An 18,413-nucleotide genomic window follows, 5' to 3' on the forward strand; every position below is an offset into this window, starting at 1 on the left:
GGGGCTCGATCTCACAAACACGAGATCATGACCTGAGCTGAAATCAAGAGTCAGACGCTTAACTGACTGAGCCACCAGATGCACCAAGAGAGATAAGGTTTTTAAGCTAAGGCATGGGGAAAGGGTATGGATGGAGATCCTGGGGACAGTGCAAGGGTTGAGGAGGACATGTTCCGTTTGGACATGTTTGAGATGCCTGTTAGATGGCAAAATCGAGGTGCAGAACAGCAGGTTGCCATTTGAGCATTGGGGAGATTTTAGGACTGGTGCTATAAATTTGGTTGTCTACATCATGATGATTCTTTTTAAAGTTAATTAAGATCACCTAAGGGGTAAGTACAGCTCCTGAAGATACTCCAGGACTAAGCCTTAGAACATTCCATTTCCTGTGCCTGGGAGGAAAAGCAGAGTTTTACGAAGGAGATTGTGAAGGGGCTGCCCATGAGTTAGGAGGAAACCCAATGCCTTTAGGTCTCCCAGAAGTCAAGTACACAAATGTTTCAAGAAAGAGGAAGTATTGCATGTCAGAAGCTTCCGAGAGGTCAAGTATGATGATACTGTAAGATGACCTGACTTAGAATCTTCCATTGGCTTTGGCAATACTAAACTCTCCAGTGACTTGCACAAGAGCAATTTGATGGAGTGATAAGGGGAGGTAGAGCCTTGGTAATGCTACATGCATTAGTTTCCTGTTGCTACTTAACAAAGTAATGGAAACTTAATGATTTAAGACAACATAAATCTGTCAGCTTAGAGTTCTGGAGGTCAGAAGATCAAAATGCGTCTTGTGGGGTGAGGTCAAGACATCAGTGCAGCTGCATTCCTTCTGGAGACTCCACAGGAGAATCGGTTTCCTTGCCCTTTCCACCTATAATCTGCTTACATTCCTTGGTTCGTGGCCTCTTCCCCCTTCTTCAAATCTGTTGTACCATTACATTCTAAAATCTTCTCTGGTGATTTTCTATTCTGGACTAGGTTCACGTCAGAACGAAAATATGACTGCCCAAAAAGATCAGAAAATGGTCTTGGGACATGATTCATCCTGGGACTTTAGGGAGGGTAGGGATACACTAGTTAAGTCCTTGAATGGATGGTGTGCCACTGAAGAGATCCTTTTCCAGAGCATTGTTCCAAAGCTCCTGAACCAAGAATGAAAATATGGTCAATGGCCACATCCTGATATTTCCTTGGATATTTTTTCCAGGTTTAATCACTACAGTGTTATTTATGGGTTGTCCTCTTGTTTAAAACCATTTCTAGCTATTACTTTATTCACACTATTCCTTTCCTAATCTAAGGCGGGTTAGACTCTCCAACAGACATTCACCTGGGAAACAGGTTGAGTGAATGCTTAAGGCTCAGCAGTGAAATCAGAAGCTAAGCTGGGATTAGGGAGCAGAAGTCACTGAGTAAGGACAATAAAGCCATCTTGCCCCTCAGGAAGTCTTAAGGTGAACAGCAGATTTTGATAATGAGCTGCCAAAGGAGTACCAATCCACTCACAGTTTTATATAACTACAACCAAGCGATCACAGTGCGTGCTTTTCTTTGATGTTCATTTACTTTTGAGAGAGACAGACAGAGTGTGAGTGGGGGAGGGGCCAAGAGGGAGGGAGCCACAGAATCCAAAGCAGGTTCCAGGCTCTGAGCTGTCAGCACAGAGCCCCATGCAGGGCTTAAACTCACAAACTACGAGATCATGACCTGAGCTGAAGTCAGATGCTGAATCGACTGAGCCACCCAGGCGCCCCATGCTTTCTTCATCTCCTGAGAGCAGGGAGGGACCCGAGTGGTGGAAGTTTATCTTTATTTTTCTTTTTTTAAATCCCACTTTGGAGAACTTCCCAGGTGTGTTGAAGAGTGGCTCTCTTTTACGATTCCACGATCTAGTATTTCTTCGTATTTCTAAACAGAATACCCATTAGAAAATACATCCCAGTTTCAAAATGAAGGTCCAAGACTTTTATTTTATTTTTTTAATATCCAAATGATATACGTGTCTTCTAAGTAGTTACTAGGAATTTGAATAATTAAAATCATTTGGTGCCCTTGAGGCTGTGCTGCTGAGTCTGCCCTCCCATGTGATGTAATTAATCCCTACTTCCATGGCAACTGTGTGTAACACTACCAACAAGAAGAATGACTTTGTGTTGAAGAATAACCGGGACGGAGAAACTCATAACGGGAGGTCCTAAACCCCTCTGAAATACCAAGAGAAAGAAAAAAAAAAAAAAAAAAAAAAGCTAAGTGGGTAGGAAAGAGCTTACTAACATCCCGTGATCTCAGAACAGAAGTGAAAATGCCCAAGAGCAGCAGGGTGGGCGGGTGGGAGAGCCTTCTTCTCCGCCAGATTCCAATGAACGTCACCCGCCTGATTACAGAGGCAGCACAAAGTCCCCCCATGCCTGTGGCTGCTTGGGAAACCCACTGGAAGCCACTCAGACAGCTGTGGAGCCCGGTCCTCTCCTGGAGCAGGGAGCCGCTGCGGGACTTTCAACCAGCCCCCAGCCCCCCGCCCCCTTCCCTGGTCTCTGCATCCTTTCTGCCTGTGGAGCAGTCACCTGTGCCCCGCTGGAAATTTCGAGCTTGTCTGAGTCTACCACCTCGTTCTCACCTCCAGGTGCTCGCGTTACCGAGCAGGAGAACATTTCTGCAGGACACTGCTCTCCTGGATGGTGTCTCCACTTACCCACATGCTGCACGCCCATGGCATGGATTCCTGGCTCGGAGACGCTTCTCTGTCTTGAGTTTTGAATTCTCCGCCCTGCCCTTCCTCTCCCTCTCACGATCTAATGGGCACATTCGTGTACATGGGCGCTTGCTTTGCCGGCTCGTTCCTAAATCTCGCCCACTCTGGTGCCCTAGCAGCGACCGTACTTTCTTACGAGCTGCCCCGTCTCACCTGCAGGTACTCATGAGATTCATCCATTTTCTCGAAGGTTTCAGGAAGTGAGCACGTGGGGGCAAGAGACAGCTCTTTCTCCAGGGAGGTCCTGCACGCTGAGCCAGGAGGCCTGGGGGGCCACTGGGCTCCGGGAGTGGGAGTAAAAGCTTTGCTCAAAGTGGGCATCCTGCTTTGATGCTCAGTGATTCTACACGCGCATGGGGCATATACTTACAGCCCTTTGGTTTGTTTAAAAAAAATTTTTTTTAGCATTCATTTATGGAGAGACAGAGTGAGACACAGAGTATGAGCAATAGAGGGGCAGAAAGAGAGGGAGACACAGAATCCCAAGCCGGCTCCAGGCTCTGAGCCATCAGCACAGAGCCCCACGCGGGGCTCGAACTCACAAACTGTGAGATCATGACCTGAGCCGAAGTCGGACACTTAACCCACTGAGCCACCCAAGCGCCCCCCCTTGTTTGTTTTTATAGATAAAATCCTTGTCCTAGTCCCGTGCTTTTGAGGGAGGGATGAATTAAGGAGCCAAATTAGAGCAGAGCATTTTTTTTTTAATTTATTTTTTAATCTTTATTTATTTTTGAGACAGAGACAGAGCACGAGCAGGGGAGGAGCAGAGAGAGAGGGAGACACAGACTCTGAAGCGGGTTCCAGGTTCTGAGCTGTCAGCATAGAGCCCGACGCAGGGCTCGAACCCACGAAAGCGAGTTCACGACCCGAGCCAAAGTCGGACACTTAGGCGCCCCAAGAGCAGGACATTTTTGCGCCTTTGCTGGGCGTCCAGATCGTGTCTGCCGTGTGCTGTGTGTATGGGGCCAGATGACGTATGATACAGACCTAGCCCCCGTCTTCATGGAGTGTATAGTCTAGAGAAGGGACAGATATTAAACAGTCTCCTAAAGTAATGGATAAGGACAAACTTTACGTATTCTATGAGAAAGACCCACAGTACAATGTGGGTTTGTGGGTCAGAAAAAAGGCCTCTGTGAGGATGAGTGGGGGGTAGCCGGGAGGGAGCAGGGGGCAAAAAAAGGAGTTCAGGCAGAGGTAAGCGCACATGAAGCCCCCAGGGCGGGAAGGAGCTCGGTGCACAGAGGAAGGGAGAGCAAGGGAGAGGTGCCGACCAGGTCGGAGAGCAGCTGGTGGGGTTGTCGGGGCCAGAGCATGAAGCCCCGTGGACACCAGGCTGAGGACTGTGCATCCTGTTTTTCTTGCCATGGGAAGGCTCTGTGGAATCATTGCCGGGGGGGGGGGGGGGGGGGTGACACGATCCGCTCTGTGTCAGGAGAGGCCCACCCCGGCTGCCATCTACAGAACACTGTGCAGGTGACAGGACCACTGAGGACGCCTTTGCGGGCATCCAGGTGTGGGTCGTGGTGCCGGGGCCCGCGAGCCAGGTGTGGAGATGAGCAGAGACGGAGGGACGTCGGGAGTGTTCGGGCGGTAGAATTAACAAACTTGCTGATGGCTTGAAGCGTAAGGCAAAAGAAAGGAGCCAAGATTACTCCCCTGAGACTTAGCTTGAGACACTGGGGGTGACTTTGCATAGAGGGGGAAGACTGGGGAGGGGAAGACCTGGTAACTTGGCGGGCTTTCTTTCCCTTTTCTGGGGCTGTGGGCTTTTTTGTATTCTGCTTAGTGCACAGCGGACCTAATGGCCCTTCCAAATTTGAAGCTGTAATGGGGCCCATGCATCCAAATGCATGCAGGCTTGGAGGCTGCCATAAAGCAGCTTTGGGGGGACCATTTGCAGTCATGACCAGGAACGTCTACAATTACCAGAGATGCTACATGGATCGTTTCGTACTCGATTTCCCTACGCCACGGTGTCCCAACACAGATCCTAGCACTGGGAGGCTCGCTGAGTCCCTGAAAGGTCTCTGGTCCTGCAGTTATGAGCCACTGCTTACCTTCAAGGTCTCTTCCTCTGTGAGTAATCAGAATTAGAAATAAGGCGTTCTGGAGGGATAGCATTTTAAAAAAAAAAAAATTGCTTTCGGTCATTATTGTTATTGTCGTCATTTCTTTCTAAATAAAAACCAAGGAGCAGATGATAGACCCGATTCCAGGCCTTCCCCTTGGGGGTGTGGAAACAGCAGGGAGTAGTCTTAGACAGCCTTAAGGGGTAGCTAGTATTTACAAAAACAAACAAACAAACAAAACACAAAACTGGAAATCCGCATTTTGAAAAATTGTGAAAACTACACAGTTAAAAGCACTAGCTCTTGGAGCACCTGGGTGGCTCACTCAGTTGAGTGTCTGACTCATGATTTCAGCTCAGGTCATGGTCCCAAGGTGGTGGGATTGAGCCCTGCATAGGGCTCCATGCTGAACGTGTAGCCTGCTTGGGATTCTCTCTCTCTCACTCTCTCTCTCTCGGAAAAAAAAAAAAAAAAAAGAAAGTTCTGGCTCTAACTATGATTCGTTGAATGTATTTTCCTTTTTTTTTTTTCTTTTAATCCTTTTTGAATGTTTATTTATCTTTGAGAGAGAGAGACAGAGCACAAGCCGGGGATGGCCAGAGAGAAAGAGAGGGAGGCACAGAGTCCAAAGCAGGCTCCAGGCTCTGGGCTGTCAACACAGAGCCCGACGCGGGACTCGAACCCACCAGCCGTGAGATCATGACCTGAGCCAAAGTCGGACGCTTAACCGACTGAGCCATCCAGGCGCCTCTGAACGCACTTTCCTTTTAATCAGACTGTTTTTCTTACTTATCACAAATGCCTCTCACTTATCATGATGGAGAGTATCAGAAAACATAGCAGCTTCTTATTCCACTGATTTCCTACCCACGAAAGTCTGCCTTGATTAAACCTGGGAGTGAGGAGTGGACAGCTGGGCCGAGCCCTGTGACTCTGTAAAACACATACTTATATAAGGAGCTAGAGTTATCAACATTTGGGTAGAACTTAGACTTTTGAAAGCTTTCATTCCTGTTTCTGTGAAATTTGTCCACCTATTCCCATTGTTAAAGTCTCCCTTTCTGCCAATTGTCTAAGACTTTTTGTAACTTATGGACACCCTGCTTTTCGTATGATTGGAGAGAGAATGTCTTCTCTCACTTGTGGGGGTTTGCATATTTGTACCTGCCTTTCTTGTTGTGGATATACTTGTAGTCTTTAAGCGTTTACTGAAAACTAAAAATGCCCTGGATGCCATTACAAAGACCCTCCATTAACACAAAAATCTGCATCTCTCTGCTCAGAGAATCAGCTGTCTAATTATGAATGTTTAAAACCAGAATTAGGGGTGCCTGGGTGGCTCAGGGGGTTAAGCAGCTGTCTCAGGTCATGATCGAATAAGAACCCCCTATTGGATTCCAAGCAGTGGACCTGCTTGTGATTCTCTCTCCCCCTCTACCACTCTTGCATGCTCTCTCTCGCTCTCTCTCTCTCTCTCTCTCTCTCTCTCAAAAAAAAAAAAAAACCAACACAAAACAAAACAGGATGAAAGCCTGATGTTAGATAAGGGGCAAAAGGGTAGGGCCACTGCTTGAAAACGCTACCTTTTGCGATTGTCTTAGTTAGGACGTGTGACTCTCATAGACAATAATACAGCGATAGTTCTCTTTTTTACCCATTTCGTGCTTGGCAATAAATATTCTTTTATTCATTTCTATTCACTATGCATTTGTAGCAGTGATTGGCAGAGATACTACAATACTTAACCTATCAAACAGTATTTAATAAAAGTCTTTTGTCTCCAATCAGCCCAGGGAGGTTAGTTTAAGGCTTATATGTGGGAACATTTTAATTAATATGCATGCTTTTACTGACATATTTTAAAATACTTTGCTAACCTAATAATGTCAGAGTTAGAAGCATTGAAGTATCATGATGATCACAGAAACGGTGAGCCCGACACAAAAGGTGCTTAAGAAATATTTGTTGAATGATTTTTGACACCTGGAATATGAGTTGTATACCCAATGACAATGGGACTTAATGGTAGTCGGGGTTTTTTTTGGGGGGGGGTGGGCATTGACCCGTAGAGTACAGTAAGGTGCAAATAATCTAAGACGTCGTCAAGTGCAGGCCATCAGGAAATGGACCATCTGGTGAAGAATTTTCTATCTTCACATCTGTTAAGTTTCTTCTGGGGCTGAAAAGTTGAAAGGGGTAAATTATTAGGAAAAGGGGTGATGGAGCTTGATCCTCAAAAATCAGGTTGGGGTGAAAGGACGCAAAATTTCTTCCCTCTGTGTCTAAGTTGCACAAATGATTGAACTCAGATGTTTCCTACAAGTTAATTTTTTATTTCCTGACAAGAATGGCCTTTAAGTGCCAGAAAATCCCAGTTTGGGCCCCATTTCTGCCATTGTCTTGCTGTGTGATCCTGGGAACGTTAGTAAACCTCTCTGGGTACTGGGTCCCTTAAGACAGGCGTGTTTACTATTCTTCCCAGGGACGTTATTAGGAGCAAAGAAAATTATCCATGTGCAACGTGAAGCTATCAGTGATACATAAATGACCCATACCAAATCGTTGTCAACTTAGAATCACCATGACTCCCTTCTCCAACCTTCTATGCGTAGCAAGGAGAAGCTTGGGACCACACACAGCTTCTAGAATCACTTTCTCCGTATGGTTCCAGGCGAGAGTCAGCCAACGAGGGGCATCCTCATGAGATGTGCGAGAGAAGAAGCCATTATTCTCTAGTGGCAGTTGAGAACAGCTTTGTGGGAAAACAGACACAAATTTAGCCGCATCTGCTGCACAAGCATCTAGGAATCACACACTTTATACTACAGTAGCTAAATCAATGGTGGCAGCTCCCAGAGACTTATGAGGGCTGCCACGGCCTCTTGGCCAACTCCCTTAAATCCTCCCTTTGAGCAGAAGTTTCCCTGACTCTTACTGCCCTACCTTGTCCAACGGTTGCCTATCCCCCCAAGACCTTCCTCCTTGGAATCTCTCAACGGGCTTCTGTGTTCCTGCTGGGCTCCTGGCGGATACATGGCCATAAAATTCCTGCTTCCTTCTGAATCATGCCCACACCCTTCACATGAGAAAAGATCCATCCAAAGGAAACAAGGTCTCCAGTGACTTCTGTTTCTGGCTGCAGAGTGGGCATAAGTACCCTGAAACAAACAGGACAAGACACCTAAGACGTTTAATAAAGTATTTTTAAAAATATTTTAAAATATTTGACTGACAAGAAAGTTATGGAAATTCCCCCAGATAACCAAAAGAGGAGCTAACAAAGAGAGGGAGGTATAGGCAATATTTGAAGAGCGGATCACTGGTTATTTCCTAGAATTTTCGAAAAATTAACTCTCCGATTCCAGAAGAACCAAAAATTGTCACGCAGGACGAAGGGCAGACATGTAGCCACTTGTATGACCCCGTGGACACGTTAGACGTGAGGAAGATCCTAGAAACAGCCAGACTAACAAGATGGGTTTCCCAAATAGAAATCTGATAGCTGATTTCTCATTAGCAACGCCAGGAGACAGTAAAGTAACCGCTTCAAGCATTGAAGAAAGAAACAAAAACAAAAACAAAAAAACCCCACCAACTTATTTACTCTATGCAAGTGTCTTCTGAAACAGGGGCAAGAGGAAGGCATTTTCAGACACACAGAAACAGACTTTATCACCTGTAAAGGCTAACGGGGATACTTCAGGAAGCAGGAAAATGATGTCAGAAGGGAGGTCGGCGATCCCCAAAGCAAATGGCAAGCAATTTGTTCAACTTCCGGTGATTTAAAAAAAGAATGCATTAAAATGCTGGATGGAAATAGGATGCAAATTGGGAGAGGATGGTTGGAAGGAAGGCATTCTAAGGCTGCCTTGGATTGCGGGGGGCGGGGGGGGGGAGTGGGGGGGGGAGGATGGGGCGAGAGATAAGGACTTCTATTGGCCCCTACTGAGTTAAAGGAGCACGTTGTAATGTCTACAAGGGCGACATAAAAATGGAGCGTATGGCTTCTGCATCAGTAGAAGAAGAAAAACTGAAGAGGAAAAAAAAAATACACTGATGAAAATTTGAATCCATAATCAGAGGCAGTTCCAGGGAGTAGAGAAAAGAGAGAGCACAGGACTCCCGTGGGGTAGGTTCAAACCCATGAATGCAGGTGCGCTTTATGGGGGACAGGCCTTTGAGCACCATTGAGTTACCTCCCCACCCTCACCCCGCAAGCATTTCTACTGCTTTTAAAGGCACAAACCTCTAAATTATGCAACTAACCCCTAATTGAACGATGCCAGTTATTAATGTTGTCAGACACGGGGACAGGAGTGGCAATATGGGAAGATCAAAATACATTTGAGGGGAAAACACAAAGTTTCTAAAGTACTCGGGTGAAAGGGACCGGCAGCAAAAGAGAGTGAGTGATGAAGCAATCCATTTTGTTCATCCGTTTATCAGGGACAAGAGCCCAGCTCCCTAAGGCTTATTCCACAGGCCGCCATTTAATAATATTAAATTGTGATTATAGATGCATTTGGTGGAGTGTCCTCCTTTCTAATCCTGGCAGGTGTCCCTGGAGGGGAGGTCTTTAGAGGTTTCTGGCATTAAGGAGAGGCTCTTGATCATAAAGTGATCCCTTCAGGTGACCAAATTGCCTGCCTTCCATGCCGGGCAGCATCACAATTAAGCACAAGTAGTATGTGCTTCTTTATATTGTGGCTCGTGCTGTTTGGCTAGTGTATAAGTAAAGCTTTGGTGTTGACTTTTAATGTCCTCGAGATTTCTTGATTTACTTTCCGGTTCACATCAACGTGGGGGTTCTGCACAAGCCTCCGGGACAGCCTGGGCCACCCCACCAGGGGAAGGGTGAAATGCAAGTCCTGTTTGCGATGTGGGCTGGGCCCCAAGGAGAGATTTAACCAGAAACCAAACTCCTAGCTCTCCTCCAAGCCCCCACGAGCTGTGAATGCCCCAAGACGAAGACGTTGCCAACGCGGGAGCTGCTTCCTCTCCCCCACACCCCCAGTTCCCTAATCCCTTCCATCCTTGTCCGTCAGAGTGGTCCGTCTTGTCCCTTTTGCTTAAGGCCCGGCCAGAAGCAAGATGGCAGCCTGCTGCTTGGTCCCTTTTCTGAGACCCACTCTCCGGCTTCCAATCAGCCTTTCAATCCGACCACTCTAAGAGAAGATGAAAGGAAGGACACCCTCCTCTTTACCACCCAAAGCAAAGACAGACCTCAAGTTAAAACTTCACTGTCCCGAGCCTATCCCTGATTCTCACCAGGGTTTTGGGGCGGGGGCGGGGGGGGGTGAGGGCAGGGTAGGCTAATTAGGAGTTTCCTTCTGGGCAGACAAGCCACAATGGAAAAGAAGCAGGTGAGTCTCTCCAAACGGGACAGCGCCCAAGAGCTTACTAAGGAGCGTCTACGCTTGTTCTGCTCCTTCCTATTCTGGTCACCAACGAGCTCCACGTTGCCAGACCGTGCAAGACCTACCTGTGGGTGGGACGCAGAGACCGGTGGGTCAGTGTGGCACTCACCGCCAAACCTGGCCTGGGCTCCTCTCTCTCAGAAAATGGAGCCGCCGCCCTCCCAGTTGCTCAACGCAGAAGCCAGCGTTGACCTTGCCACCTCCCTGCCTTCCACCACACTCACACCGAATCCATTCTACCTCCAAAATGCTTAGCAAATCTGTTCACCTTCTAGCTCTACCGCCAACACCCTGGTGTCCACATGCACTTCTCATCCAAAATAGCCATTACCTCCCAACTGGTCTTGCTTCCATTCTTAACCTTTTTCACACAACAGCAAAAGAGATTGAAACAGAGTGTTCCCTTCTTGACACTCTTCAGTGACTCTCTGTTGCACCGAGAATGACACCTAAATTCCTTTCTGCGGCCTACCGTGTCTGATGAACCTGGTCTCTGCTCTGAGCCTGAAATCCTCAGAACTCTTTCCTACACCAGGACCTTTGCACATGCTGTCCCCTTTGCCAGAAATGATCTCCTTCTACTCTTCCATGGCTCGCGCTTATCATTTGGGCCCCAGCTTAAAAATGACCTCTCCAAGATGGCCTTTGCTGTCTACCCTACTTAAACGTACGTCCCTGGCCCTAATGCAGAGATTCCTGTTTGTTTACTTCATAACACATATCATGATTGGTATCTCTGTGGTTTTTTTTACTTGTTTGTAGAAAATCTTGCTGATTCGACTATAAGATCTACAAAGGCAGGGACCACATTGTTTACCATTTAATCCCAGCACCTCTCACAGCGCCTGGCATGAAGTAGGCACTTAATAAAGATTGTTTCATGGAAGAATGAGTGAAATCTTCACCTCTTACTGTCTTAGCTTCTCTGTGCCCTTGACTGGCCCCAAAGTTCCCCCTTAGGGGCAGAGTGGGGTGTGCTCGGGCTAAGGGGGTGTTGGAGGCAGAGAGGAAGCCTTTAGCAGCCCTGCATTGAGAGTCCGTGGCTCACACCATATGCTTTGAAACTGTGAGGTGTTCTTCTGTTCAGAAAGGTGTAAGTGAGGAAAATTCTAGAGGGATTACTGATAGCTTGAAATATCTACGGGAGTTTTGGTTGTTATATCTGAGATATGACGTACTACTGATTGACTTTTGTTCAAAGAGATGCACAGAGACATAACAATTCCATATGTTTTATGAAAGGAAAGATACTGTTGTTTCCGATCAGGGCTGTGGCTCCAAGATGAACCATTCTCTGGCAGAAACACTTTGCGGCTCACGCTTTCTTCTGTTATCACCATTCTCGGATGTGAATTAGGTAACTGAGTATTCACGTAGCCCACGGGAGTTCAAAAAAGTTATTGAATCAGGGAAGAAAAATGGCAGAGGCTGAAACTAAGAACAGGAATAAAGACATGACCACATTGGAGGTAACCAGGTGAAAGAAAGGTGGTCAAAGGAAAAACAACGAGAATCCAAAGAGCCTCTTTCTATCTCTGTGAAAAATGTGTAAAAGGCCAATTCCCCAGCTTCTTTATTGCTGCCTTTCTTGGTTGATAATATATCCAACCAAGGGCTTCTATTGATGGGCAAAGAGGCTAGTAATGGGGCGCATTAGTATATGTAGGTGCCGAGTGAATCTATGAATGTAGAACTTCAATAGAAACAGAATAAATTCTTTGGTGGCCTGCCACAGAACCCAATGTTTGAACATCTCAATAGTAATCAAGAGTCTTCTTAAGTTGAGGGCAGAATTAAAAAAAAAAAAAAAGCTTTGGGCCACCTGGGTGGCTCCGTTGGTTAAGCATCCAATTCCTGATTTTGGCTCAGGTCATGATCTGACAGTTCATGAGATCAAGCCCCACATCGGACCTTGTGCTGGCAGAGTGCAAAGCCTGCTTGAGATTCTCTCTCCTCGCTCTCTGCCCCTCCCCCAGCTCACGCTTGTGCATGCGCCTTCTCTCTCTCTCTCTTTCTCAAAACAGAAAAATAAACTTAAAAATTTTTTTTTTGGAAAAGCCTCATAAAGGCAGGCGAGAGTTCAGCATTTCACTTCCCTTCCTAGGAATAGATTTTACCAGTGAAAATTCAGATTTGAAGGCTAAACAAAAACAAAAAACCTTTGTGGGCTTTTTTTTTTTTTTCCTGAGTTTGGAAACCAAAAAGTGCATGATTATTTCAGAGGGTTATTCCAGAGAGCTCTCCTAGTAAGAGCTTGTGTGTTTTGGGTCTGCCTCTCCAAACACATCTAGGAACTCATAAAAGCCACATTTTACTATTCAGTGGTGCGAAGGAATTTTGTGACCTTTTGAGAAATTTTGTTTTGTTTTTCCTAAGAAAACCGCGATAAGGAAGTGAGGCAAACTTCTTGGCAACGGGAAGACTGTCTCAGCGCCCCAGGTTTGCGTTCCCAGTGGCGTGGGGGGGACTCTGGGCAAGCAAACTGTCACCAAGTTGTCCTGCATGTGAGTTCCCAGATCTTGCACTCAGAAAGGTGTTCTAATTTCCACCCACCCTTGGGATTTGTGGAACAGACATCCGTGGCAACCACGGACACATCCCCGTGCTATTTCCCCAGTGCCCAGGGGCTCCAAGGTCCAAGTCCAAGAACACCGTGAATAAAAGGTTGAAACCAAGGGGACAGGGAACCGAACAAAGAACATGGGAGTCAACCTGGAAGAAAGAACAAAACATTTGGGGAACGTAGGAAATAAGCTCCTGCGTTCCCTTCTTGTCTCTGAAACCAAGGGGGTTGGGACTCAAGCCTTAATACCTTCTCAGCGTTTGACACATTTGACCATATTTATCGAAGAATTCTCTTCCCTTTGTCTTACCTCCAGACTTTCTAACTGCTCCTTGTCGACTACCTCTGCAAGATGTTCTTCCAAATCAGGCATTCTCAACTGGGATTGATTTTGCTCTCCAGGGGACACTTGGCAATATCTGGAGATGGTTTTGATGGGGACACCTAGGGGAGGGTGGGTGCTCCCGGCATCTAGGAAGGAGGCAAGGGTGCTGCTAACCATCCTACAACACACAGGCAACCCTCCTCAAAGACCTCTCAGTTCCACACCATGAGTAGTGCAAGTGTTCCATAGTGTTTATTCCTAGATTCTTTATTCTTTGCACTCATACACTCTTTGGGGGGTCATCTCATCTTCTGCTACTTAAAAAAGTTGTAGCTACACTCTAATGGCTCCCAAGTCTCTGTCTCTAGCTAGATGTCTCTTCTGAGCACAAAACTCGGATTTCAACCATTCTGTTGGACATCTTCAGTGTGATAACCTACAGACAGCCCTTTTGTTTTGCTTTTTAAAATATTCTTTATTTAAAAATGTTTTTTAATGTTTATTTACTTTTGAGAGAGACAGAGCACGAGCAGGGGAGGGGCAGAGAGAGAGGGAGACACAGAATCTGAAAGAGGCTCCAGGCTCCGAGCTGTCAGCACAGAGCCCGACGCGGGGTTCCAGCTCACAAACTGTGAGATCAAGACCTGAGTCCAACTTGGGCCACCCAGGTGCCCCCAGAATTTTTTATTTTAAAGAGAGAGAGAGAACACGCGAGTGAGCGAGAGGGGCAGAGGGAGAGAGACTTTTCCAAGCAGGCTCTGTGCTCAGCACAAAGCCTGATGTGAGGCTTGATCTCATGACCCTTGGGATCACGACCTGAGCCGAAATCAAGAGTCAGATGACCAACTGACTGAGCAATTTAAAAAAAAAAAAAAATTCTTGATAGAGTGCCTGGGTGACTCATTTGGTGGAGCGTCTGACTTCCGCTCAGGTCACGATCTCGCGGTTCATGGGTTCGAGCCCCGCGTCGGGCTCTGTGCTGACAGCTCGGAGCCTGGAGCCTGCTTCGGATTCTGTGTCTCCCTCTCTCTCTGCCCCTGCCCCGTTCACACTCTGTCTCTCAAAAAATAAATACAGGTTAAAACAAATGTTTTTTTAATAATAAAAAAATAAAAGAATTCTCAGCAAGGAAAAAAAAATGTTTATCATTGAACAACTAGTGTGAGCTATATCATCTTTTAATAAAAGGGGATTAAAATGAGTTTTTGTTCTGAAAGAACAAAGCACCGATTAGTGATGCACTGTGAGAGGAGACACAGTTTGGGATGCTGCTGAGGAAGAGAAACCCTAGAGTCGCTTAGGTCAGACCGATTCGCCCCTAGCGAGCCTCGCAAAAGAGAAAGGGGGTCTTTGCGTTAAACAAGGACTTTCACCGTGAACTCCAGGCACTCCCCCCCAGCGGTAACTCTTGTTGGCCAACACTTCCCGAAGAGTCTCCACTCCGTTATGCTTTAGAGCTCGCCAAGTCCCAGGTCGCACTGCAGGGCGCTAATAAATATGCACTGAAATTCATTAATGTTTCTTTGAGTTTGAAGCCCCTGCCCCATATACTTTCCAGTTTCCCGGAGTGCTGAAACGGAACTGCTTCTCGTGAGATAGTTGATGGATATCGAATGAGAGTGTTTCCCAAGCAAACTTCTTCTTTTCTTCTGCCCCTGTGGCCCCCTCCCAGATGCCTTCTCTTCTGCGGGTTAGACCCCCGCCTCCCCTGCAGTGAACACACGTGTCCCTCTTCACCCCCGTGGAGGCTAACCCCAAACCAACCAACTACTTGCGTTTGGGAACGCCACCAGAGAGCAGCAAGCGCCCCTCTTCAAGAACAGCTGGCGTGTCGCTTCAGGAATACCCTGATGGGTCAGCAAGGGAGAGCCGGAGGCAGGAAGGCGAGAGAGTTTGGAAACCGGTCCCTCATGGGATCAGTCATGTGGGGAATTTGGAACTTTGCCCCGGAGCTTGTGCGTGCAGGGTGCTTTCCTGAATCGCTGTTATCTCCCAGGGAAACCAGCTGCCCACACATCGTGTCCTTTACTGACATCACGATGTGCTATCTGAGGGGAAGCGACGGTGGCCCGAGACACCGTGGCTCTTAAAGCAAGAGCAGATTCTCATGCTTCTGCAACTTTCTCTTTCGTGAAAAGAACAGTCTCCTCTCTCCAACTTGGAGCAGCTTTCTAGAGAGCTGCCCATCTGTCTATGTCTTAAAAACAAGTCTCCATGTGTGCTATCTGGAGCGAGGCTCAGAAGCACGGAGGAAGGGTGGATCACACTCCAATTCAGAGGAGGAGATGCAAAGAAGATACTGGACAAAACCTGGGGCTTTCCACCTGGCCCAATCCCAGAGCAGAGGGCCAAGGCCAGCAGACCCCAAGACGAACAAAGTACAGCGTCTGCTGGTTACATAGGTTTTGACTTCCTGCAGGGCTGCTGGCTCCTGGGTGCTGACACCCCTTTAGCTGAGTCTCCACGGTAGTCGTCGTGACATTGACACCCTGAGCTTGTTCTCAGGCGTCCCATTTTCTCACGGGTTTCCCTGTGACCCACGACGTCCACTCTCAGGATCTGGGGTTCCGTCTGTAGCCGTGGCAAAGGATAAAGGTGATCGCCCAAAGAGGGATTGATGTGGCCCTGCGACCGTGGACACAGCCCGCTCTGTGGCCGCCCACGTCAGCTGCACCTGGCCTTCAGCTGCTGTCTTCTCCTTCCAGAACGCTGCATGGTCTTGCCAGGAGAGGTGGAGGACGGCCCCTTCCTCTTCTGCCCCACTCCATCGTTCCACTGATCTGTGCATGCATGCCACAAACAGTCACGTGGCCGGAGTAGGGCAAGTAGTGGGTCGGGCGCTGGCGATGAAACGGGAATAGCCCTAAGCCTCGAGTCTTTTCTATCCCTGGGAGGTTTGGCCAGTGTCACGTGAGCACAGTGATGTGACTCTGATGTGAAGGAGCACAGGAGGTCCAGCTGTGGCCGGGAAGGGAACGTACTGGAGGTTTCAGGATGCGGCGAAGGCTCCCCGGAGGCAGCGATATCTACACCAAGCCCTGTAAGGTGAGAAGAAGGTGAAGGAGACGACGGAGGGGAGGGACATGTGTGTGATGTATCACTGTGGGTGGCAGAAGAGGGGCGAAGGCTGTACGTAGGGACAGCACGGCCTAGAGGTAAGGTGGGCGAGGCAACCAGATCATCGGGAGCTCTGTAGGCTGCACGAAGGACTTAATTCTACTTTGCAACACATACGTTCAAATCGAGGAAATCGATCAGAAAGCACTTATTAAGCAGAGGAGGGAGGCGTCCTGAAAAAGTAGATGAGATCTTTGCCCTCAAAGAGTTGATAATCTGATGACACCAGGGGAAGAAAATTGACCGTGGAAACACGAAAGTGACAGCGTAAGAAACAGAACGGAATGGAACTGAGCACCGCAGGGCGGAGGGCAGCCCCAAAGAGCTGTGGGAGGGACAGGAGCGTGCGCACCTCGTGCAAAGGCAGGATGTGACATGGGTGTGGCATGGCCGGGGCATGGGCCCCAGAAGTTGCAGAAAGGGCTGCGTGCTCAGCTCCGAGAGGCGGGCTGGCTTCTCCTTTGCAGTAAGGGGCTGTCGTTGTTACCACTGACTGAAATCCTCCAAGCATTTAGATCTCTGTGTCACCAACTGGGGTAGAATACCTCCACTCCAGCCTCTCAGCACAGAATAAAATACGGGCTGTTGTCCGACTCATAAGGGGAACAAAACCAACCAAAAACACCCCAGGGGGGGAAAGGGTATTTATGGGAGTCGATCTACTACTCTGATCATGAGAAGCCTAATTACACAATATTATCTCCTTACGGGCAGAGTCCCCGCCTAGAGATTCTGTTTTATTATTTTGCTTTCAGATCTTATCAGTTTATGGAACCTAGATCTCTGACCTGTTCTGCGTCGGGGACACCACCTACTAGTGGAAAATGTTAGTGGAACAATTTGCTTTCCCCTAAACACGGACAAACGAGAAAAGAGACTGTTCGTTCCATCTCTCTCTTTTTACTTCGGTTGTCTGGCAACCTATTGCTGAGTTTCAATCTCAGTAAGAGCAGCCCAGCAAAGCTCTGGTTGGTAGATCTGCATTTCAGTGCCTCCTAGGTCCTGATTTTCCTTCATGTCTCCTCATGGTAAGGCGGGTGCTTTGGGTTGCAAGGCATCTCAAAGGTGTGTGGGGCTGGTCGGGAGAGAAGCATTCTAGAGCTCAGCAAATGGAGGGGGAAAAGAAAGGAAGTCTAGGGAAGGAAACAGAATGATGAGGAGATTGGTTTGAGTCAAAGGAGGGGGGAGCCTGTTGAGAAGCTGTGGAAAATCAGAGATGAGATGAGATCAGGAGTTTAAACAGTGGACCCCAGGCAGCAGGGAGCTGCAGAAGGCTTTTTGAGCAGAAGTAGCAACATGAAACTTGTTTTAGGAAGGTTAGTCTAATTGCAATGTTGAGTATGTACAAGAAAGGGTAAAGCTTGGGGGGGGGGGGTGATGCTGGGGAAGATAAAAGGATATAGACAGCCATGGGATGAATTGGAAAGGAAAAGTGAATCAAGTTTGGGTAGAAAACATGAAGAAGTGGGTCGGTGATTACAGCAGGTGTCTCGGGTGTTGTTATTGCCAGAGAGAATTAAACGAGAGGAAGGGATTTGGGTGCTTTGGAGAGGTACTGAGAGAGAGAACAGGAAAAGGCAAATATATATCCCTAGATTGTAGAGTCCTAAGATCCCAGATCTTTCTTTTCGTCCTACCCTTAACTGGATAGAGTCTAAACAGGCACCTCTTCACCAGGCTGGATGCTGTCAAAGCCAAGTAGCTTCCTATCAGAAGATCTGCTGCTCTGCTGTTGGCCAAACTCCATGTTAACCCAAGGGACAACAGTGTAGTAAGTGAGAAATCACTTAGAAACCCTCTTCAGAAGATTTACAAATGTATCACTTAACTCTCTGTTCAAGTCATGTATGAGTTCATAAATAACACCATGCTTTTTTTTTTTTTGCTCAGCCCAGTGGAGCATTTACTTCTCTTTCCAGGTCAGTAAAGACTATTCACATTGCTCCCAAGCTTTTGTTATGAAAATTTTCAAACCAAGTGCAGTTGAAAGAATTTTTGCAGTGATCTGCTGTAATACCTGCCACTTGGATTCTACTATTTGTAGTTCACTGGATTTGCTTTACCCCAAATCTGTGCATCTGCCCATCCATCAACTCATCTTATTTTTGGTATATTTCAGAGTAAATTGCAAACATCACTACTCTTCCTTGGTAAATAAGACTACTGG

General features: G+C 47.3%; 1 protein-coding gene across 5 annotated transcripts in view; it reads left to right on the forward strand.

Annotated features, from left to right (window-relative positions):
• The window catches only part of LOC102970167 (androgen dependent TFPI regulating protein), an 83,028-nt gene that overhangs the window by 18,517 nt on the left and 46,098 nt on the right, over window positions 1–18,413 (forward strand). Inside the window, exon 5 of one of the 5 annotated variants that reach the window (XM_042985716.1) lies at window positions 2,382–2,609. The exons of the other annotated variants lie outside the window; for them this stretch is intronic. Coding sequence (XP_042841650.1) covers window positions 2,382–2,594 — 213 coding nt within the window. The 3' untranslated portion in view covers window positions 2,595–2,609. Of the gene's footprint in view, window positions 1–2,381; window positions 2,610–18,413 lie in introns of those variants that run through there. 5 annotated transcript variants of the gene reach the window in all.

Source organism: Panthera tigris, chromosome B2 (genome assembly GCF_018350195.1).
Source record: "Panthera tigris isolate Pti1 chromosome B2, P.tigris_Pti1_mat1.1, whole genome shotgun sequence".
Taxonomy (NCBI): domain Eukaryota; kingdom Metazoa; phylum Chordata; class Mammalia; order Carnivora; family Felidae; genus Panthera; species Panthera tigris.